The sequence below is a fragment of the Dromiciops gliroides genome, chromosome 6 (genome assembly GCF_019393635.1).
Source record: "Dromiciops gliroides isolate mDroGli1 chromosome 6, mDroGli1.pri, whole genome shotgun sequence".
NCBI classification, from domain to species: domain Eukaryota; kingdom Metazoa; phylum Chordata; class Mammalia; order Microbiotheria; family Microbiotheriidae; genus Dromiciops; species Dromiciops gliroides.
In genome coordinates, this window is record NC_057866.1 from 26,161,982 (window position 1) to 26,184,494 (window position 22,513).

At 48.8% G+C, this 22,513-nt stretch overlaps 1 protein-coding gene across 1 annotated transcript in view; it reads right to left on the reverse strand.

Moving 5' to 3' along the window:
- Window positions 1-1,544: 1,544 nt before the first annotated feature.
- The window catches only part of CD82 (CD82 molecule), a 79,795-nt gene continuing 58,826 nt past the window's right edge, over window positions 1,545-22,513 (reverse strand). The window contains exons 4-9 of the mRNA XM_043973152.1: window positions 19,361-19,482; window positions 18,943-19,017; window positions 10,633-10,740; window positions 5,256-5,456; window positions 5,006-5,089; window positions 1,545-3,243 (exon numbers count right to left, since the gene is read on the reverse strand). Of these exons, the coding sequence (XP_043829087.1) occupies window positions 3,166-3,243; window positions 5,006-5,089; window positions 5,256-5,456; window positions 10,633-10,740; window positions 18,943-19,017; window positions 19,361-19,482 (668 nt within the window). The 3' untranslated portion in view covers window positions 1,545-3,165. The remainder of the gene's footprint in view (window positions 3,244-5,005; window positions 5,090-5,255; window positions 5,457-10,632; window positions 10,741-18,942; window positions 19,018-19,360; window positions 19,483-22,513) is intronic.

The following is a 22,513-nucleotide window of genomic DNA, read 5'->3' on the forward strand; positions in this document are numbered from 1 at the left end:
GTTGATTTAGGAGGACCTGAGTTCAAATCTGACCTCAGACACTTGATACTTAGTAGCTGTGTGACCCTGGGCAAGTCACTTAACTGTCATTGCCCCACAAAAAAAAGAAAAGAAAAAAAAAGAAAGGACCTTGGAGGCCACTGAGTCCAGCCTTTTCATATTACAGATGAGGAAACTGAGGCTGAGATAGGACAAGTGACTTACCCAAGGTCAAAGTGGCAGATCCACTTGGAACATGAGTCTTCTGACTCAGTGTTCTTTGTGAGATTTCCACTGTACGCCAGGGCCTAGAATAAACTTGTCCAAAATCATAAAGGTACTAAATGGCCAGGCTAGGATTTGAACCCAGGGCCTCTGACCCCAAATTCAACATGGTTCCCCCAAATCAAACTTCCTTCAAAGCACCTAGCAAGCAGGAACTCTGATATAGACTTTGTCTCCAAAGATGATCATCATGGCACCTGCATTGTTGAAGAACTGTCTTTGCCTTTTCTTTGTATCCACTAAGCAATGAACACCTAGCTTATTGGGTGGGGCCTCGCCAAGGGGTCCTCGCCATGGAAGGATGGGCAGGAGTGAACACTGCTTTCTGGCTAGACCAAGGGAACAGTACCAGGCTTCTGTATCGCCCATGCTCACCCACCCCTAATCTTCTGAGTGGTCTTGAGCTCTGATCAAAGATGGCGGATGGCGCACAGTGGGAAGATCTCTGCCTTTGGAGCCAGAAGTCAAGTCCCACCTCGGCCCCTTCTTACCCGTCTGGGGTCAGCAGCGTAACATCTCCCCCTCTCACTTCACCTCCATGTAAAGGGAAAGGGTTGGACCACGTGGACTCTAAAGACCCCTTCAGGCATGAGATCTAGAACCCTATGTCTTGATGTTGATGTGAAAAGTCGCCATGTTTTTGTGGAAGGTTGGGGGGGAGCAGGGGCAGGAATGGGGCCTAGTCTATCTTCGAAAGGCCTCTGCTTCCCCCACCTGCAGCGGACTAGTCCAAGAAACCACGGACAGAATCATAGTGTTTGAGCCGGAAGCAAGAGACCTAAATACCTTGGGCCCAAACCCTTCTGCAGCTTAGAATGAAGTGGCCTGTTGGGGGCAGGGGGGTCAGTTACTTATCCCATGACAAAAGCAGAAAGTCTCTGGAGTGGGAATTAGAACCTATGGCTCCCGACTCTATCCAGGCCTCTGTGTCACACTGTGGGGACCTTGCCACGTGGCTCTCCAGATTTGCCTCCCATCCTACCTCTCAGCAGCACCACATGGGCAAGCCTTTTGGCTGACCCCACTGGGTCTGAGCCAGGAGGAATCCTAGGAATTACATCATTAGATGGGTCCTCCTCTTGTTGTACATTTCCCAGGTAGTAGTTGGAGTATTATGATTGAATGACAGGGCCTCCAGGGGACTTTTAAGCTTCAAATCCCATAACCCAAGGGAACCGGCTACTCCTTCATTACCCCCCCCCACCCCGATCCCAACGGCCATCAAGGATCCCCCCATACCTACAAGCCGACTGCCCAGCATGCCACAACCGCCACTGCGATCAGATTTGTCACAAATCCACTTTATTTCTGAGCTCTCTACCTTTTGCCTCGTTCTGAGTTTCTCCAATCTGTACAGGCAGAACTTCTTTTTGCCTACCTCTACCCCAAGGCACTGGGCCTCCTCTCTGGGAAGCTGCTACCTGAAAAAGGAACCTAGCTTCTTAGAGAAGGAAGCCAATTTATTTCCTGCTTCCCCAGGAAGCTACTAGTTATGGACGACTGGAGATGGTCCCAGATGTTTCAAGGCAATTGGGGTTAAGTGACTAGGTGATGCAATGGATAGGGCACTGGCCCTGAAGTTGGGAGGGCCTGAGTTCAAATCTCACCCCAGACACTTGCTAGCTATGTGACCCTGGGTAAGTCAGTCACTTGGCCTCAATTGCCTTAATCATTCAGGGTCATCTACAGTCATCCTGATGTATATCTTGCCACTGGACCCTGATGGTTCTGAAGGAGAGAGTGAGGCTGGTAACTCTGCACAGCCCTGCCTCACTTAAATCCAATTCATTGCAAGTCATGACATCCCCCTGATGAACGGTCCTCTTCGAGAATGAAGGACAAACAACAACAAACAACTAGTTATAGAAACTTCAGGTTAATTTTGTTGCCAGACTCCTTTTGGGACCCAAGGTCCACCCCTCCCTCCCTGCCGTCATCCCTCTTCCCATACACACATAGACATATGTACACACACGGCCGGCCACTGCCGTCTCCCCAGAAGCCCCCAAAACAGCAGTACTTGGAGAAGGCTTCTCCCTGAAGCGGGACCCCCCCCCAGTCTTGTGGTTGGGGTATGAGGCTGGTGAGGCCTGTTATTCAGCAGCACCAGATGAGTGAACCTTTTTTGGCTGCCAAAGCTTAGCCCTGATCACACAGCCTTGACCCCCGCCCTGCCCCCCCACACACTGGGTTTGTACCAGGTCTTGGCCAATGGCACATCTTCCAGCTGAGTTAGCGCCATGATGGCACTCAGAAGGGCCCCTAGGCACCAAACAGGGGGTCATACTGGAGAAAAGTCAGCCCATCTTCCCCAAAGTCCCACCTAAGATAGCTGCCCTTTGGCAGTCCCCAGCCGTAAGCTCTATTTCATAGTTTCCCCCTCAGAGAAGGAGGGAGGCAATGGGACTCCAATCTAGCCTGTGGGGAGGAGAAGGAGCTGCCCTTTCTTCTGAATAACCCATGCCAGGCTGTGGCTGGCTGGGAGTGTGAAGGAAATCATGTCTTTGTCTCAATTAGAAAACCCTGAAAAGCAGGAAGGGAGGAAAGAGACCCGGGAAAGGACAGAGCTGAAGGTCGAAGAGATAAAAGATGCAAGGAGACTGTCCGTCTCCATCCAGAGCAGGAAGACAAAACCTTTCCAGGCAGGAAGGGCTCAGGCCAAGGGGGATCAGGCCGGGGGGGGGGGGCGGGGGAGGCAAGGGGAGTTTCTTCCCAAAGAGGAGCCTGGGGCCTGGAGCCTCTGGCTTTGGGAGGAGGTCAGCACAGGCAGAGCGGGAAGGCCACACACGAGGGAGGGGGGTGGAATGCGATATGCTGGGAGGTGAGGGGGCTCCCAAGAAAGTGAGAATGTCCGGGGCCCTGCACAGCAGGAGGGTGGGCCAGGAGGTGGTCGGGGCCACCTCAGTACTTGGGGACCTTGCTGTAGTCTTCTGAGTGGACGTGCCGGCACAGGCAGATAGACAGCATCATCCCCAGGAGCTGGAGAAACAGAAGCACCAAATCAGAACCCTCAGCATCTCCAGGAACCCAAATCAGCCCAAATATTGGCACAGGAGGCTGGGGCTCCCAGTCAACCCATCCTTAAAACAGCCAGGCTCCATGGCCTCTCCCCACACAGATTACTGCCCCCTTCCAGCTTAACTTTTCTTTGGGAGGCCGGGATGTCTGTGCTCTGTTTAGGGGAGTCTGGCAAGAGGAACTGGAGTCAAAGGGTCTAGTTTTGAACCACATTTGTGACACTTTCTACCAACCTGTATGACCTTAAGCAAGTCATTGCACCTGCGTCTCAGTTTCCTCAACTGTAAAATAAGGGGCTCAGTAACCTCTAAGGTCCCCTCTGTAACTCAACAACCTTTGAAATGAATGAGGAGTTTTTAGGTTTGAAAAATTCTATCAATCAGTGAAGAAGAACCTACTATGTGCCAGGCACTGTGCAAAGCACTGGGGATACAAAGAAAGACAAAAAATCCCAGTCCCTGCCCGTGAGGAACTCAAAAGTCAAAGAGCATCATGCTACGGGCAGCCTGGGGACGAGTCTCTCAGAGCCTCACTGGGCTGGTCCTGGGACAGCACACACACTCTGTGCCATCACCAGCCCTGAGCTTTCCTGGCTGGCCACGACCTGGGCAGCCTCAGAGACCCAGCATTGAGGAGGCACCTCCCCAGCATGGGGCGCCAGGGGAGAACTTTCAGGGACACCCACCCAAGCATCAGAAAGACATCCTATATCTTGTTCTAACTCAAAGCGGCTGCTTTGGGGGGAGGAGGAAGTGAATTTTAGGGTTTTTAAAAATGTGTTTATGTCAGTCAGTCATCCACAGTGGTTTTGGCTGGGGGTTTGGCTCAAATTCCTGGTGGCATCCCACCCCTCCCCAATCCCTTCCCCGACTTCTTGCCATCACTCATACCATCCCATGTGTTCATGAAACACTTTCCCGTTTACAAAGCACCTTCTGCTTCCTTATCTCATTGGATTCTCATAGCAACCAAATGAAGCAGGGCAGGGCTGGGCTTACTATCCCAAAGTTCACAGATGAGGAAAAGGAGGTTCAAAGATACTTTCCCAAGGATGACAAAGCTGGACGTGACCTCGGGTCTCCTGGCTTTTCCCACAAAACCACACTGTGCTTCCCCATCAGAGATATCTACTAGGGCCTTATTCCAAGGTGAATTTAGACTGTCTGCAGGGTTGGGGGGGAGTTCAGAGGGTAGGATTTCCAGCTAGGAGGGGCTTTGGAGACCACCAAGTCTGCTGCCGCCCTCTGCTCATTTGACAGGAGAAAATGGTCCCCAGAGAGGTGTAGGGATTTGCCCAAGGTCACACAACTAGTCAGCAGGGGAGCCGGGATCTGAATCCTGGCCCTCTGACCTCACAAGTCTTTTCTCTATTGCTGCCACCTGTTTTTTCTGGAGGAGTGAACTCCAGCAACTTCTGCCAAGCAGGAACGTGGGAGCGAGTGAGGAATCCCTCAAATGGGCCAGGACCAGAATGGTCCAGGATGCCAAGAGGAACAGCAGAGCTGGGAGAATCCGCACAGCTCACAGACCACAGTGGCCAAAGTGGGAAAGAGACCATGGAAGTCATCTGTCCCACCCCCACGGAGAAAGGAAGGGACGGTGGAGGTGACATGGGCAGGAACGGGTCCTTTGATTCCAATGCTGGTGATCTCCGCCCCCCCGCCCCATCTGCCCCACTTTCTCAAGGGGGCGACCCTGGAGGAGGACAGGCCGAGAAACCAACCTCAATGACACCGACTCCAATGCAGATTCCAAGAATGATGCCAAGATTATCCTGGAGCCACTTCTGCACTTTCTCCATGCAACCCTGCAGGGCAAGAACACAGCTGCATCACAGAGCAGGAGGAAGAGCAAGGGTGGGGGAAGACCCATCACCTCAGAAAAGTTCAATCCCTGCCAGCCTTTGGGGAAGGGTGGGTGAGGGAAGAGGGCAGGCCCCCAGGGCTTCATCCTCAGATGAACCCTTTACCCACCTGGGGGTAAACAGGCCAGTGGTTGGGATCGTTGATCTGGGTACTGTTGGAGAGGGTGCAGAAGCCACTCCTGACCAAGTCCTCCTCTATATCAGGAAGTTCCTCATTGCTGCAGGAACAAGGGTAGGTGGTGGTTGTCCTGTTCATGAGATTGTCGTTGGCCGTCCAGTTAAGGTAGCTGGTCCAGCCGCAGCATTTCACCTGACAGCAGCACACGGGAAGAAGGACCATGGTGAGAGAAGAGTTCGGACTTTGAAGTTAGCACCGCACCATGCAAAGTGTATGAGCTCAGGCTGGGGCCTCAGCAGCTCTGGTGCATCATCCCCTTTCTAGTTCTGACGTTCTCTGTTCGAAGATCCTTCTGAGCCCTGACAGAGTGTCTTCCTGTCCCTCCAAACTCTGACATCCTATGTTCCCCTGTCCCTCTCGGTTCTAATTCTAGGGTCCCTTCTAGTTCTTGTATTCTATGTTCTAAGACCCGTTCTAGTTCTGAAATATTATGTTGGAAGGTTCCTCCCAGCTAGGACACTCTGTTCTAAGAGCTTGTCCATATCTGACATCCCATGTTCTCAGGTCTTTTCAAGTTCTGACATTCTCTGTTCTAAGATCCCTCTCAGCTCTGGCATTGTGTTCTCCCGTTCCTCCCAGCTCCGACATTCCCTGTTCTAATGTCCCTTCCAGCTTGGACATTCTCCCTTCTAAACGCCCTTCCATCTAGTTCCACCACTCTGTTTCTGTGAGTATGATGTCAAACACTGAAGGCAGACTCAGGACCACATCAGCTGCCTCCTCAGGGTGGGGGTGGGGGTTCCTCTCCCAGGGGAAGGGAGGATTTTCCTGCCTGGGCTGGGAGCGACAACCCCTCCAACTTCAGTGAGGACCCATGGACATTTCCCTGACTACAGGGAAACATGGGTGCTAGGAAATGGCCCCAGGGACTGAAGCCATGCTGGCTCATTTCATTTCAGAGGTTGGTTCAACAACCATTGAGAGCTGGTGACGAGACCAGCCCTGATAGAGCAACAGTGGCCTCAGAGCACCCTCAACAAGCCAATGGATGCCCGAACCTTGAGGACTCCATGGGGATCCGGTACCTTCGGAGCTCTGGGTTACTGTCAGAAGAATAATAAGAGCTGGAGTTGGAAGGGATCCTAGACATGATCTAGTCCAGGCCTTTCATTTTACAGCTAAGGAAACTGAGGCCCAGGAAAAAGAAGTTCCTTGTTCAAAGTCCCCAAAGTAGAGCCAGCTCCATGACCCTAATTCCAATTCATTCTCATTCTCTCTTCTCTCTCTCTCTCTGTCTCTCTCTCTGTCTCTCTCTCTGTCTCTGTCTTTCTATTTCTCTCTCTCTGTCTCTCTGTCTCTCTCTCTGTCTCTGTCTCTGTCTTTCTATTTCTCTCTCTCTGTCTCTCTGTCTCTCTGTCTCTCTCTCTGTCTCTGTCTTTCTATTTCTCTCTCTCTGTCTCTCTGTCTCTCTCTCCCCCACCCCCAAGGCTCTGACCCAGACATTCTGTGACCTTGGAACATACAGTGAGCACTCAGCTCTCCTTACTCTGTCTTCCTTCTTAAAGGATGCTAACAATTAGAGCCGGCTTCCCTGGTGGGTGGGAGAGTGGAGAGGATTTTCCCATACTGGAAAGAACCCCTGGTGAAAGACTAGACCTCTTCCAGAAAAGGCAGAGGCTTTATAAACAAGGAGCTAAGCCAAGAGGCCTTTGCCTAATGTCTGACACTCTATAGAGGCCAGCAGGGATAGCACAGCTAACTGCCTCAGCTGCTCATGTGTAAAATGGGCCTGGTCTATAGCAAGCACTTAAGAAATGCTTTCTCAGGGCAGCTAGATGGCACAGTGGATAAAGCACCGGCCCTGGATTCAAGAGGACCTGAGTTCAAATCCTGCCTCAGACACTTGACACTTACTAGCTGTGTGACCCTGGGCAAGTCACTTAACCCTCATTGCCCCACAAAAACAAAAACAGAAATGGTTTCTTATTCACCCATTGACCATAATCCTGACAAATGTTTTACACCTGCTATATAAAACAGCTGGAGGAAAAGCTGCTTAAAGCATTAAAGAATGGTAAGTTGTCATTATTATTCCCTTGCCCTTAACTTTTCTTTTAAAGGAAGTTTATACAGTTGGCCTACCTAGATTTAAAGCAAACCTGATATCTGAATAACCAAATTGATTTTTTTTGAGGGGCAATGAGGGTTAAGTGACTTGTCCAGGGTCACACAGCTAGTAAGTGTCAAGTGAGTCTAGATTTTAACTCAGGTTCTCCTGAATCTGGGGCCAGTGCTTTATTCACTGCACCACCTAGTTCTAGTTGCCCTTCCCAAATTGATTCTTAAAAATATAAATTAAGATGTGATCATTGCCCGGACAGGATTTCACCATATCAATTTCCTTATACATTAAAATCCTCTAATACCTTTGAATAAATGAATAAGCAAAACATGCATGAACAAATGAATGAAATGAGTGAATGAAATAAAGGAATGAATAAATTAAGTGAAGGAATGAAGGGATGAATGTAATGAATGAACGAATGAATGAAAAATCATTTGGTAAGCACTTTACTATGCACCATGCACTGGGGATCTGAGTCCTTGTTCTCACCTGGCTTACATTCTTAAAGGGGAAGACAATGACCAGGGAAAAATGTTTTGGAACGGAAAATCAAAGAGAATGGTAATTGGAACAAAAGGGTAATTAATGAAGATGTTCATGTCGGCAATGATAGTGTTACTTTCTTCTATTTACATGCAGATTCTCAGGAAGTCAAGAATGGTTAGCTGGACTTGGAATTAATTAGACTTGGTCTTTATTTTGTCTTAATTTATTTTTGCTGGTCAATGAGGGTTAAGTGACTTGCCCAGGGTCACACAGTTATTATGTGTCAAGTGTCTTTGGCCACATTTGAACTCAGGTCCTCCTGAATCCAGGACTGGTGCTTCATCTACTGTGCCACCTAGCTGACCCTAGACTTGTTTTTTCTTAATATGAACAAGTAGATGAATTTCTCTGAGCCTGTTTCTTCCCCATCTGTAAAATGGGGATAATGATACCTGTATCACTGACCTTGAACGCAGGGTTACTGTGGGGATCAGCACTTTGCAAACTAAAATAACATCTCGGGAACAAACTCTACAGTTCTCGAATTCTGGGCTGCTGCAGCCCAGGTGTAGCATGGTCTGCTTCAGGTGGTAGTGAGCTCCCCACCACTTGAAGACTTCAGGCAAAGGTCACTTCTCAAGTATGCTGTAGGAGAGGGAATTTGTGTTTCCTATAAGGGATGAACCTAGGTAGCTCGGTGAATAGAACACTGGCCCTGGAGTCAGGAGGCCCCGAGTTCAAATCTGGATCTCAGATATCTAACACTAGCTGTGTGACCCTGGGCAAGTCACTTAACCCTGAGTGCCTCAAACATCCGGGGCCATTTCCAGTCATCCTGATGTAGATCTTGCCACTGGACCCAGATGGCTCTGGAGGAGTGAGTGAGGCTGGTGACTTTGCACAGCCCTCCCTTACTTAAATCCAATTCACTGCAGGACATGACATCACCTCCCAAAGTCGCGGTCCTCTTCAGGAATGAAGAACAAAACAACAACAACAACAAGGGATGGATGCCCCTTACAAATCTGGGCTTCTAAGTCAGGTTTAAGCGACAACTTGCTCCTATGAGCTGATCCCTGTTCTGCTGCTAATTCACTAGGTGATCTTGGACAAGTTTACTTCCTTCTCCGAGCAACAGTTTCTGTAAAAATAAGGGGATGGGACTACAGGATCCCTAAGATCAGTCTGCTATGAAATTCTCTGACTCAGACATTTCAATACCCATCTGAGGTGCGTGCATTAGCTCCCGAGGCCAGCAGGGGGCGCCGCAAGGCTGTTAAATGTGGTCCGGGCTCCCCCAAAGCCGAAGAAGGAACGTTCAGTGGCCTCCCTCCAGATTTAGAGCTGGGAGGGGAACCAAGAGATCATTTAACCCGAACTTCTCATTTTAGATGGCAAAACCGAGACCCAGAGTGATGAACTGTGGCCCCGTGGAAAAACCATTGACCGAGTCAACGCCTGCCTCTGACTCTCACTGCCTATGAAATCTTGGACAAATTGCTAACTCTGCTGCCCTTAGGTTTCCCCACCTGTAAGGCAAGGGGGTGTCCTCATGTGTAGAATGGAGGGCCTCAGTTTCCCCATCTGTAAGGCGAGGGGGTATCCTTATGTGTAGGATGGAGGGCCTCAGTTTCCCCACCTGTAAGGCGAGGGGGGCTCAATGTCCTCATTTGTAGGATGGAGGGCCTCAGTTTCCCCACCTGTAAGGCGAGGGGGTGTCCTCATGTGTGGGATGGAGGGCCTCAGTTTCCCCATCTGTAAGGCCAGGGGGTTGAACTAGACAGCCTCTGGGGTCCCTTCCAGCTCTAGCCCTATGATTCTTTGACCCTAAGATTCTTGCTAAGGTCACACAGAGAGCAGAGACAGCATTCAAAACCCAGGTCAGCTGACTCCAGTGTCCTCAGTGGCACCTAACTTTTAATGGCAGAGTTTTCACCTTTCGTCTAAAATAATCCTAGAATCAGGCCTTTAAAGCTCAGGCTTAGAGTTTCTCCCGTCTAATCCTGTCATTTTAATAGAGACGGGAGAGGAGGTGACTTGTCCAAGAGCACACGAAGGACCCGAGAGAGTAGCTCAGAGGAATCCGCATTTCTAGAAAACCTTAAGGTTTGCAAAGTGCTTTACAGATATCATCTCATTTGATTCTCACAACAACCCTGTGACGTAGCTGCTCTTATTATTCCTATTTGCCAGCCGAGGAAGCTGAGTCAGACAAAGGTTAAATGACTTGCCTAGGGTCACACAGCTAGTTAAGTGTCTGAGGTTGGATTTCTGATGCCCACTCTAACCCTAACCACTGCACCACCCTGCTACCAAACCCAACTTCCACTCTGGTAAACTTTCTATTACACTATCTTCTACTTTCATTCTGTGGTTTGCCCTGGCCCCTGGGTCCCACCCTCATGCTGTTCTTTCTAATCTTTGCTTTCTTTTTAAGGGGAGAGGGACGTGTGCCCTTGTGTCTCCCTGTGGGCACACAGACTCACCTGTATGCTACTGTGATGTAAAGGAAAGTGCACAGGGTCCCAACAGTGCACACCAAGACCTGGGAAGGCCTTTCATGTATTTCCATGAGACTTTCCCCGTCCCTTGCTATGAGGGTGAGGATATGCTCGCTGAAGCCAGATCAATCTCCTTCCATCCCCCCCTCCTTAAATCAGTGACCATCCATGACCCAGATCTCCATATCCAAAAGGCCCATATGGTACATGAAGTTCAGGAGCCCCAGTCCCCAGCCCCTCTCCCCAAACACCGTACCTGCGATTGGACGTAATCCCAGGCATCCTGACCAGCTTTCTGCTCCTTGCTGTCAGGGTCGTAGTTCACAATCAGTTTGCCCACTATGATGCTCATCTCATCCTTCACCTAGGGAGGCGGGGCAAGGGAGAATGAGAGGCAGATCCACTGAAATCCAGGCTTTACTTCAAAATCACCCTCCTCCCCAAATGCCAGTGGTGGGCACAGGAGGCTTTCAGATACAGAGGGAAGAGGTGGAAGTGTTACAAATAGGTGGCCCATCCTTTCTAAATGGACACTGACCAAGCATCACCGAGTCAGATGAGACATCCCTTCCCATCTTCCCATCGCACAATGAATTACCTCCTCTCCCAGGAAACCTTCAAGAACACTCCCACTTGGAATGCCCTCCAGGCATCATAGAGCACCACCCCAAAGCTCTCAAATCTGCACAAAAGGACCCATGATAACTGGACATGAGTCCTTCCTCCAATGGGCAACAGCTCACCCAAATGGAATTTTAGAATCATGGAATGCCAGAGTTGGAAGGAATTGCAGAAGCCTCTAGCCTAACCCCACATGGAGATCCCAGAGCTCATTCTGTAATGTACCTGAGAGGTGGTCGTCAAGGGAAGGGGAGGCTGCTACCTCCCAGGGTGACACATTCCTTCTCTAATTGTTGCCAAGCATCACCCATTGCTCCTGTCATCCACTGGCCCTCGGGGACTGGGCAGAACAAAGCTGATCCCTCTTTCCCATGACAAGACTTTTTGAATGCAGTTATCATTTCTTTTCTACATCTTCTCTTCGTCATGCTTAATATCCCTCATACCTTCATTCATCTTCCAAGAGGAATCGTAGCTACAAGACCTCCTTTTCCCCATCCTGACAGCTACAGCCGAGTGAACCTCTGAGGCTCTGACCCAGTGGAAGGCTGGGAGATCATGGGCAACGCAGTCAACCTTTCCATCCGTGTTCCAGAAAACTCTCTATGACAATCTGCTTCCATGGATGGAGCTTCCACACTAGGAGTTCCCCATATCAAGGAAATCACAGGCCAGGATAAAAAACAGTAAGCTCTGCATAGAAAACTAGATTGATTTCCTTAGCTCTACCCCAACATTTTAGCAAATCTGATTCATTTTTTAAAAATTATTTATTGATTTATTTTTAAAACAATAAATCAGAAGGTGAATATATGCTTTACAAAAGAGTTTCCCTCAGGAGGCTCTCCCCGCACATTTAAAGTAGGCCTTGACTCTAATGCAGCTTTTCAGGAACATAGATATCTGTGCAAAGGGAGACAGACCTGTATGCAAATGGATGCCATTCTGAGGCAGTGAGGGAGGGAGGTCAGCCTCTCCAGAACCACAGCTTTGCAAGAAAACAGGCTCCCCGGGGTGTTCCGGTGACCCTTCCCAAGCTTGCTGCAGAACCTGCCTGGCCTGAGAATCTGGAGGCTGGGGAGTCAAAGGACAGCACCCCCCCCATGGGTCACTTTCCTTCTTGAGAAATGCAAAGGGGCCAGAAGAGAAGCTGAGGCTCCTGATGGGGATTTCAGGGTCCTGCACAAACCAAAGAAGAAGTCTCTCCACACTCCGGTTCTGGGCCCAGGGTGCTGAAATGGAGATTTCTGCTATTCTGTCCTATGACCATATTAAACACTAATAAAGTGAAGCCCAGCAGACTAGGGGGCCCTGACCCAGGTGCATCCCACTCCTCCTAGTTTAAACCCCAGAGGAAGCAGCCACAGAGAGAGTGGATCAGTGTGGGTCAGCCTCCCATTCCTGGGCCCCCTACAAGTGTGGACAGCTCCCTCTGCCATCATCTGCCTTCCTCGTTCTAGGAACTCTACCACCCTTCAAGGCTCAGCTCCATGAGCTGCCCTGTTGCACTGAAATTAACTTGCATTTCCTTATCTCTGCCTAAGTTCTTCATCCTGATAATAGACAAGCCCCTTGAGGACAAGATTACCTCATTTCATCTTTGTATCCCAAGTGTTTAGCACAGCACCCTACTTAATGAGGTAAGGACTTCCTCCAGTGAGGAAACTTCCCTGCCAATGGGAATCAGCAGCTGCTCTCCAACTCAGAGTCTTGGAGAGGCCTGGGGGCACAGTAGCTGTCAGAGGTGAGATTGGAACTCAGGTCCTTCTGATTCTGGGCCTGCACTTCCTCCACTATGCTTGGCACATAGTAGGTGCTTCTCCCCAACAATAAATGTGGAGGTCTCTACAGTAGAGATTCCCTCTTGCTTTTTTCCCTTTGACACACGTGGGTTCAGCCTTCCCTCCCATGCTCTCTATATACTTCAAGCCTTTAACTCTGATGTTCTCAATTATATTCTCTATTTATACCCCAGGTGCAAGCACAGAGTGAGCCCCAACTTCCCCATTTCACAGCCCCAGGGACCCTGAAACAACACAGGGTGACAGACACAGTTTCCACCAAAGACTCTACAACAGGCCACGGGCTACAGGAGGAGAGGGGTCAAGCCTCTCTGCTACCATCACTGGCCACTTTGGGCCCCTCTGGCTCCCTGGGAATGCAGGCATCTCCCTATCTCCACCTCCCAGAATCTCAGTTCTCACTTTCTGAAGGAGGCAGTTCCCGATCTCCCTGGCCTCTGGTGCCCTCCCTTCCAAAGCCTTGCAGGTTGCCCTCAAGACTCACCTCAAATCCCTCCTCCTGGAAGAAGCTTTTCCCAGGCCCTCCCCACTGCTAGTGCCTTTGTTCTGAGATGGCCTTCCATTGATACATTTATGTATCTTGTATGTAAAGCCTTGTCTACATGTTGTCTCCTCCCATTAGACTGGGAGCTCTTTGCCTTCAAGAACCGTGTTTTGCCTTTCTTTATTATCTACAGCATTTGGCACAGTGCCTGGTATACAGTAAGTGCTTAATAAATACTTGTTCTTGACTTGTCTGTTGACTGACTATACATTCTGTACACATGCATACATATTCTCGTGTGTATCCATATGTATGCATGTGTGTGTGTGCATCATTCCCTGAACACAAGGAGTTTATATTCTTATAGTAGAGACAACATATCCTCTTTTATTTATTTATTTTTTTGTGGGACAGTGAGGGTTAAGTGACTTGCCCAAGGTCACACAGCTGGTAAGTGTCAAGTGTCTGAGGCTGGATTTGAACTTGGGTCCTCCTGAATCCAGGGCCAGTGCTTTATCCACTGTACCACCTAGCTGCCCCCCCCCCAACATATCCTCTTAAGAAATGTCAACTCCTTGAGATCAGGAAATGTTTCACTGTCTGTATTCCCATTACCTCGTGCCTTGCACACAGCAGGTGCTAACTAGAGGCTCGATTGAAGGAGGCAAAGACTCAGTCCTATTCAAATAATTAAGAACAGCCATCTCCTTGGCCTGCTGACACCCACCCCCTACACATTCACACACACACACACACACACACACACACACACACGTTCAATAAAAGCCTATTGATCAATTCTACCCCAGTTGTCAAAGACACACTCGTGGCATAGAGGAAAGAGCACTGGCTCTGGAATCTAAGGGACCCAGGTTCAAATTCTAACTCTGATGCCTTCTAGCTAGGTGACCATGGGAAGCTGAGTAACCTCTCTGAGCCTCCGTTTCCTTCACTGTAAAACAAGCAGCCTCCAGGGCCAGCTACAGAAATCTATTATTATTCTCTGGTCTCAGCCCACAGTTTCCTTCTCCCAGCCCAAAGCGGAACAGAAAGGACCCCTCCTTCTTTCTCTTGCCTGCTCTCACCCCCAGGCAGTACTGATGCAGAAACCTGAGCCAGGCCAGGAGGGGGAGAGGTGACAGACTTTCCATTGCCACTGGCATTAGGTGTGAGAAAGGCCCTCTCACAGAGGGCTGCTTTGTACCAGAGAAAACCCGTTTCACCACCTGCGGAATTACGGGGTGTTTGTTGAGTGGGGCTTTTTGTGTTTTGTTTTGGTTTGGTTTGGTTTCAATGGGGAGGCATGAGAAAGGGGATTCCAGGGAGCAGGCCCCTGGATCTCTTTGATGCAAGGAAGTCCAGAGTAATTCAAGGAGCTAGAACAAGGTCCTAGGCTCATGGGGCCAGAGATTTGGAGCTGAGAAAGGTCTCAGAGGCCTTCAGAGAATCTTACAGGTGGGGAAACTGAGTCCTGGGGAGAGGAAATGACTTGCTCTGTGTCACCCAAGTCGCAGATCTTAACCACTCATTTTACAGATGGGGAAATTGAGGAGAAGAGAGATGAATTGGCTTTTTTAAGGTCAAGGATCCCAGAGTCAGAGCAGGAAGGGATTTCAGAGGCCATCTTATCCAACCCCCCCCCCCCTCATTTTACAGATGGGGAAACCGAGGGTCAAGGAGGGAGGGAGTATAGGTGGCCAAAGACAGAGTCAGGCATAGGTCCTCCGACTTCAGGGACAGTGCTTGGGGGAATTGGGGGAGGGAGGGTCTTGTTTCTTTTCCCATTATACAATGCTGCTTTTTCTCTTCTTCCTGCCTGGTCAGTCAGAGAAAGCTCCAAGAAGAGAGAGTAGAGGGGGCGGCTAGGTGGCGCAGTGGATAAAGCACCGGCCCTGGATTCAGGAGAACCTGAGTTCAAATCTGGCCTCAGACACTTGACACTTACTAGCTGTGTGACCCTGGACAAGTCACTTAACTCTCATTGCCCTGCAAAAAAAAAAAAGGGGGGGGGGAGTAGAATGATGGAGAGAAGGGCCACCACTTTTCCCTCTCCCTACCTCTCCTTGACCTCAGCCATTCTCCTAGGCTCTCTCTGGCCTCTGGCAGCCATGGGCCTGAGCCCTGGCAAAGGCCAATAAAGGTACAGGCGGAGAGCACCTCCCCCCATGCCGCCCGCCTCCTTTCCTTTGCTGGGCTTTGCTTCAACTCAGATTCTTTCCGACCACCAAATTTCCTGACCCATTCCCAGAGGCTCCTCCCATTTTCCACTGCCTGCAGGAGAAGAGATGGATGTGCAAGAGAGGAATGGAAAGAGACTCCAGGGGATTTAGGGGCTGGACCGGAGCCCAGTCTAAGCCTGGGCCTGAGCGACCCACACTCAGCCGACACCTTCATGCGCCCTCGCCTCCTGGAAGGGGCTTGGTTCCCATGCTCGGCCCTCTTCTTAGGATGATTGGACCACACTAGCAAAGACAGCCGCTGGAACAGTGGGGAAGCGAGACGTCCATGAGCTTCTTTCCTCCTGTATCCCATTCTGGGCTGTTCCAGATGGTGGCATGGGGACAGGGCGGGCATCGGGCATGCACCATACTAAGTGCTAAAGACACACATCTTTAAAAATTCAGCCCTTGCCTTTAAGGAGCTCACACTCCAGTGGGGAACAAAAAAAAATCACAGGTATAAGATATCATTGGGACACATGGGAGGCAGCCTCTAAGGGAAGGCACTAGCATTAAGGGGGTCAGGAAATGTTTCTTGTAGAAAGTGGGGAGATTTGAGCTGAGTGGAGCTAAGAGGGGAGGATGAGGAGGGACAGAATTCCAGTGATGAGGGACAGCCAGGAGACATGCATGGAGTCTACAGTGGAAGTGAGGTGTGTGAGGAGGCTCTTGTCACTGGATCACAGAGTTGGCAGGGTGAAGTAAGGTGTAAGTAGCCTGAAAAGGTAGGAAGGGACAAGGTTTACGAAGGGCTATAAAAGAGGGTTTTGTATTGGATCCTAGAGGGAATAGGGAGCCACTGGAGTTGATTGAATGAGGGAGGGGTGACATGGTCAAACTTGACTTTTGGAAGGTTGCTTGGGCAGCTGAGTGGAAAGTGGATTGGAGTAGGGAGAAACCAACCTGAAGGCTATTCCAATTGTCCTGAAAAGAGGTGATGAAACCCTGGACTAGGGGTGTGGCTGTAAGACTACAGAAAAGTTGGTGCCCATGAGACATGCTGTGAAGGTGGAAACCACAAGACCAGGCCAATTGATTATGATGGAAGGGATGAAGGACAGAATGTGAGAAGTCATGGATGTCACCAAGACGGTGGTCCTGGATGAAACAGGGCAGGAGAGGGGCACTAAGGAGGGCAGGGGCAAAACCAGCCTCAAACTTGTTTCAATTCTTGAGCCAAGCTGGCCATTGGGACAAAGAGAGCGACGGGCCTGTTTGTTTTTCCATGGAGAAATTAGGATGGATTGGAGGAAAAAGATTAAATCATTTCTCCTCAGATGAAGCAACATCAGCAGAAGCCCGTGGCATCAGAAGAAGGAGAAGGAGGAGAAGTCTCGTTGTTGTTTCTTTCTGTCCTCTAAGAGGAGAGGAAGGGAAAACTGAAGTGTTGGCAAAAGAGCTAGCAAGGGCATAGGGAGTATCATACCCTGTGGGAACTTCTAGGCCCCACATTTTAGGAAGGATATGGATAAGTTAAAAGGGGGCTAGGACAATGAAGGGCCCTGAAATCAAGCCATATGAGGAGAGGCTGTAAGACTGATGAGTCTTGGGGGGTGGAGGATGGAAGGTGTCTTCAAATATTTGAGCATTGTGGGGGCAGCTAGGTGGTGCAGTGGATAAAACATTAGCCCTGGATTCAGGAGGACCTGAGTTCATATCCAGCCTTAGACACTTGACACTTACTAGCTGTGTGACCTTGGGCAAGTCACTTAACCCTCGATGCCCCCAAAACAACAACAAAAACCCCCAAATATTTGAACATTTAACATCTTCAATCAGCAGTTGGATGATCACTTTGGGGTTAAGTTACAGAGGAGATTCCTCTTCAATTTCTAAAATTCTGTGCTTCTTTGAAATGGGATGGCCGATGGGGCAGCTAGATGGCGCAGTGGATAGAGCACCGGCTCTGGAGTCAGGAGTACCTGAGTTCAAATCTGGCCTCAGACACTTAATACTTACTAGCTGTGTGACCCTGGGCAAGTCACTTAACCCCAATTGCCTCACTAAAAAAAAAAAGAAATGGGATGGCCGAGATGATCCAAAGCCATGCTGGATCATCAGTCTAGAAAATTGAGTTCTAGGTCATCTACTACCCCCACTTCCATTGGGATAAGTGGCAGACATAAAATATGAGAGTTGGAAGGGAATATGGAACAAAGAATGTTAGTAATGAAAGGGCCCTTAGAAGGCAGAATGTCAGAGTAGGATGGGATCATAGGACACAGAATGGCAGAAATGGAAGTCAGAAGCAGAAGCAACCTTAGAACATAGAACCTGGAGTGTGGGAATTGGAAGGAATTTGGGGACATGTAATGTCAGATTTGGGAAAATACTCGAAATATGGAATGTCAGAGCTTGGAGGGACCATAGGACCTTAGAGAATATTAATGTTGGAACATAGTATGTCAGAGCCAGAAGAAGCCTTAGAACATAGAATGTCAGAGTGAGAAGGGACTCTAGCACCTAGATCACAGAATTCCAGGGTGGGGAGAAACCTTGGAACATGTGATATCGGAGCTCATTGAGCCCAATCTCTTCATTTTCCAGCCCAGCTGTGGAAGTAAAGCCTGGAGAGGTTGTAACTTGTCCAAAGGAACACAGCCAGTGGGTAGCAGAGCTTGCAGTTGAACTCGGGCCTCCTAACACCCAATCCTATGCTCTACATTCTCAGTGCCTGGGTCCTCTGGGCACCTGAGATTCCTGCTTAGATAGATGCTTTCATCACCCTGGTAGGAACAACCATTCTCTGACTGATCTCTGGACAGGAACACAGATCAAGACCAGCGAGGGTTTCCAGGAACCAAGGCTGAACCTAGGCCCAAGTGAAGCCTACAACAGTGTAGCGAAAAGACTAGATCTCGGGCTGGAAGGAGCATCAGTCCTCTGTAATCTGACTCCCTTGTTTTACAAAAGGGGAGCTGAGATCCGTTGCCCACGGTCATACAACTATTAGAAAATCCAGTTTCAAATCCAGGTGTTCTCACTCAAAATACACTGCTCTTTCTCCTCTATCAGAAACAAGGTCCTATCCAACTCCAACAGTCTAAGACTCCACGATTTGGCTGAGGGCAGAGTCTTTCCCTGGTTATCTCGAAGGCGTGACCTAGACCAGCAGTTCTCAAAGTGTGCTGCGAGAATTCCTGGGAGCCTCCAAGCCTCTTTTAAGGGGTGCATGAAGTCAAAATAATTTTAATAACACTAAGGCATTTTGATTTCTCATATAGGAACTATCAATAGAAATAACCCATATAAACAAAAGTTCATGTGGGTTCTCAATAATTGAAAGAGTTTAAAGTGACCCTGAGACCAAACAGTTTGGTGATATTGGCAGAGGCATCTCAAGATCCTTCCCCTGAGGGATGGAAGGAAGGGGTCACGGAGGTCTGGTCACTGGCTATAACTGCTCCCCCCGCCCCAGGATGCCCCAGAATAGCACTTACCTCATCTGCGTGGAAGTAGACAAGGGTGCCTGCTGTCACTTGGGCCACAAGGATCAGGAGGAGAATGGCAAAGTACTGCAAAGATAAAGCAATGAATATGAGGGGCGGGACGTCAACAAAGGAAGCCCCGGCTAGCCCAAGTCACAGGTATGAGAGCCCACCTGATTGGTGAGGAAAGTGAGGCCAAGGGAAGTGAGGTGCACAAGGACATGGGCCCACTACATTATATTAGGTCTCAGGAGACAAGTCAACCTGAGTTCGAAAGGGATCCCTCAAATGGGGATGTGTGCCGAGCACAGGACAATGGCTTATCAGCATCCAGACCTTCCCTACTGGGATATGGAAGAAGACATAGGAGGAAGACAAAGATCGACATCTTGGCTACCAGGGGAAGGGTCCCATCAGAGGTATGACTCACCATCCCTAAGAGGCATCGGATCTCATTGACTGCACCAATGCAACCCAGGAAGCCCATGATCATGGTCACTGTCCCAACCCCAATGAAGACGTATGCCCCAATCTTCAGGTTGCTTGAGGTCTCTGGGGAAATAAGAAGAGGGTATGATCATTCCTTCCCCAGTTTTCCCCTCAAATTCAAGTCACTCCAGAATCAAGAAATGGGGAGCAGGGGGAAGCTAGGTGGCATAGTAGATAAAGCGCTGGCCCTGGATTCAGGAGGACCTGAGTTCAAATGTGGCCTCAGACACTAGACACTTACTAGCTGTGTGACCCTGGGCAAGCCGCTTAACCCTCATTGCCCAGCAAAAAAATAAACAAATTAATGAATAAGCAAACAATAAATGAATAAACAAATAAATAAATGCATGGATGAATAAATAAGTAGGTAGTTAAATAAATAAATAAGACAAAATAAAAGATGCCTTTTCTACCACAGTCAGTTGCTTTAACAACTTGGGGAAGGGGCATTCTCAGGCCATTCTATGGGTTTTGCACATATGGACTTTTATCTCCTGCCCATCCAACATCAATGACAGTCCCCTATGCCTAGAACGTTCTCTTCACCACCACCTCTCATTTCCCTGGCTTCCTTGAAGACTCAGTTCAAATTCCATCTTCTTCGTGAGGCCGTTCCCAATGCCCCTCACACATCCCCAGATGCTGATGCCTTCCCTCCTTTTTTTTTTTTTTTGAGGCAATTGGGGTTAAGTGACTTGCTCAGGGTCACACAGCTAGTAATTGTTAAGTGTCTGAGGCCGGATTTGAACTCAGGTCCTCCTAAATCCAGGGCCAGTGCTCTATCCACTGTGCCACCTAGCTGCCCCTGCCTTCCCTTCTAAGGGGAACTTCCATCTATTCTGCATGTGGCTTGTGATTGATTTATGTACATGCTGTCTCCCCCATTGGATTGTAAGCTCTTTGAGGACAGGGATTGGTTTTTGCCTGCCTTATCTCCAGGTCTCTCCATACCCTCTAGGTCCTGGCACACAGTAAGCACATAATAAATGCTTATTGATTGATTTCTTGATGGAACAACAACAAAGTGTGTGTGTTAAGCACCTACAGTGGGCAGAGCACTGTGCTGGACACTAGAGGAGAAGTTCTAGTCTCCATCCTCATGGGACCATAGGATCATAGGTTTAGAGCTGGACGGAAGTCACCAAGTCCGACTTCCTCACTTTGTAGATGAGGAAAACTGTGGCCCAGGAAGGTTAAGTGGCAACCAATGTCTCAAAGCTAGCAAATGATAGCGGTAAGATTTGAATTCAAGTCTTCTGATTGTGAATCCAGGGTTCTTTCCACTCAGCAAAATAAGATACCGACACTTTATCACATGATTAAAAGCTTCAGAAAAACTCAAAACAAAGAAATTGGGGAGGTGAGAAGGGAAGGTCATTCCTGGATTTGATGGGTGGGATGGGGTCAGGGAAGGCTTTCTGCAGCAGGTGACATCCAAGGTGGAGTCTATAAGATGACTAGAAGCGCAATGGGTTGAGGCAGGAAGGGAGAGAGGGTACAGGGACCAACTTGAGCCAAGACATCAAGAATGGAGAAGGAAGTATATGTTTCACAGGCAGGGAGTTGGACCAGACAAGAGAATAATTTGAGTTAAGACTGAAAAGATAGGGTGGCGCATCAGGTTGTTGGGAGTTTTGAATATCACATCTGGCAGAGAGGTTTGAATTTTATTCTGAAGGCAGTAGGGAGCCACTGAAGATCTAGAGTATTAGATCTGTATGCAACGATCACAGTAATTGCCAGTATCTATATAGCACTTTGAAATGTTTTTTTTTTTTTTCATTTGATGCTCACAACAACCCTAGGAGATAGGTGCTATTATAATCCCCATTTTACAAATGGGGAAACTGTGGTAGACAGAGTCAAAATGACTTAACCAGGGTCACACAGCTAGTAAATAGCTGAGGACAGATTTGAACTCAGGTCTTCCTCACTCCAAGTCCAGTGCTCTATCCATTGTGAAACCTAATTGCTTCTAAGAAAGATGGGGAGGAGGGTGAAAGAATGGATTTGTAATTTGGTCATGGGCTTGTACTTGGATGGTTGCAATGGGAATGGAGAAGAGGGGTTAAGTTGGAGAGCTGGTTTGGAGATGGAATCAACAGGAGTTGGCAACAGATGATGCTAAGTGAGGGAGAGAGCTCTTCTTGGTCAACAGCACCAATAACTCTGGCATAGTCGCAGGACAGCCTTGGGGCAAATGACGCCATCACTAAGTTCCCCCAATGTGAAATGGGGCCAATCCCCATCAGTGGCCCACAGAGGGCAACTCCACAGGCTTCCCACTCCACAATGAAGATGCTCCTCTATATTCACTCATCAACTCCGCCCCAGGCAAGTCTGTTTAGCTGGGGCTGATGAGCTGCCTGTCTGCCACCCACCTAGCTCCCAGGGAGGATTCATGAGGTAAGTGCTTGTTTGAGATGCGGGGATCATCAGATGAAAGAGGCTGAAGAGACTTGGAGGAGACAGAAAGCTTAGGAGGTGTGCCTCAGTTTCCCTATTTGTAGGTCATGGGAGAAGAGTCTTTCTATGCCTTAAATCTTTTGCCCCAGGTGATGGGTTAATTAGCAGGTCCAAGGACCAGATGAAAGGCTTTAGTGACATCATTAATGATGATGACAGGGCTTTCCAAATGGGCAGCTCAGGAAGAAGAGAGGCCAACCAGAAGGGGAAACGTCTGTACATAGGAGACATAAACTGGCCCACCACGTCCTCCACCTTTCAGCAGATGGGATGCTGTCAGACTTAATTATTTCTCCTTGAAAAAGCCACATCATTTTAAGGGATGGATCTCTGGAAGGAAGGAGTGATGCAGAAGGAAATCTAAATGATGCAAAAATAATAAATACCAAGAGAGTCTGGTTTTTTTCTTCTCTTTTTGGGGGGTTGGGTGGGCAATGAGGGTCAAGTGACCTGCCCAAGGTCACACAGCTAGTAAGTGTCAAGTGTCTGAGGCCAGATTTGAACTCAGATTCTCCTGAATCCAGGGCCTATGCTTTATCCACTGTGCCATCTGGTTGCCCCCAAGAGAGTCTTTTTTAAAAAACATTTGTTTTTTTTTTTTTAAAAAAAGAAAACCCCCAGGTACTCT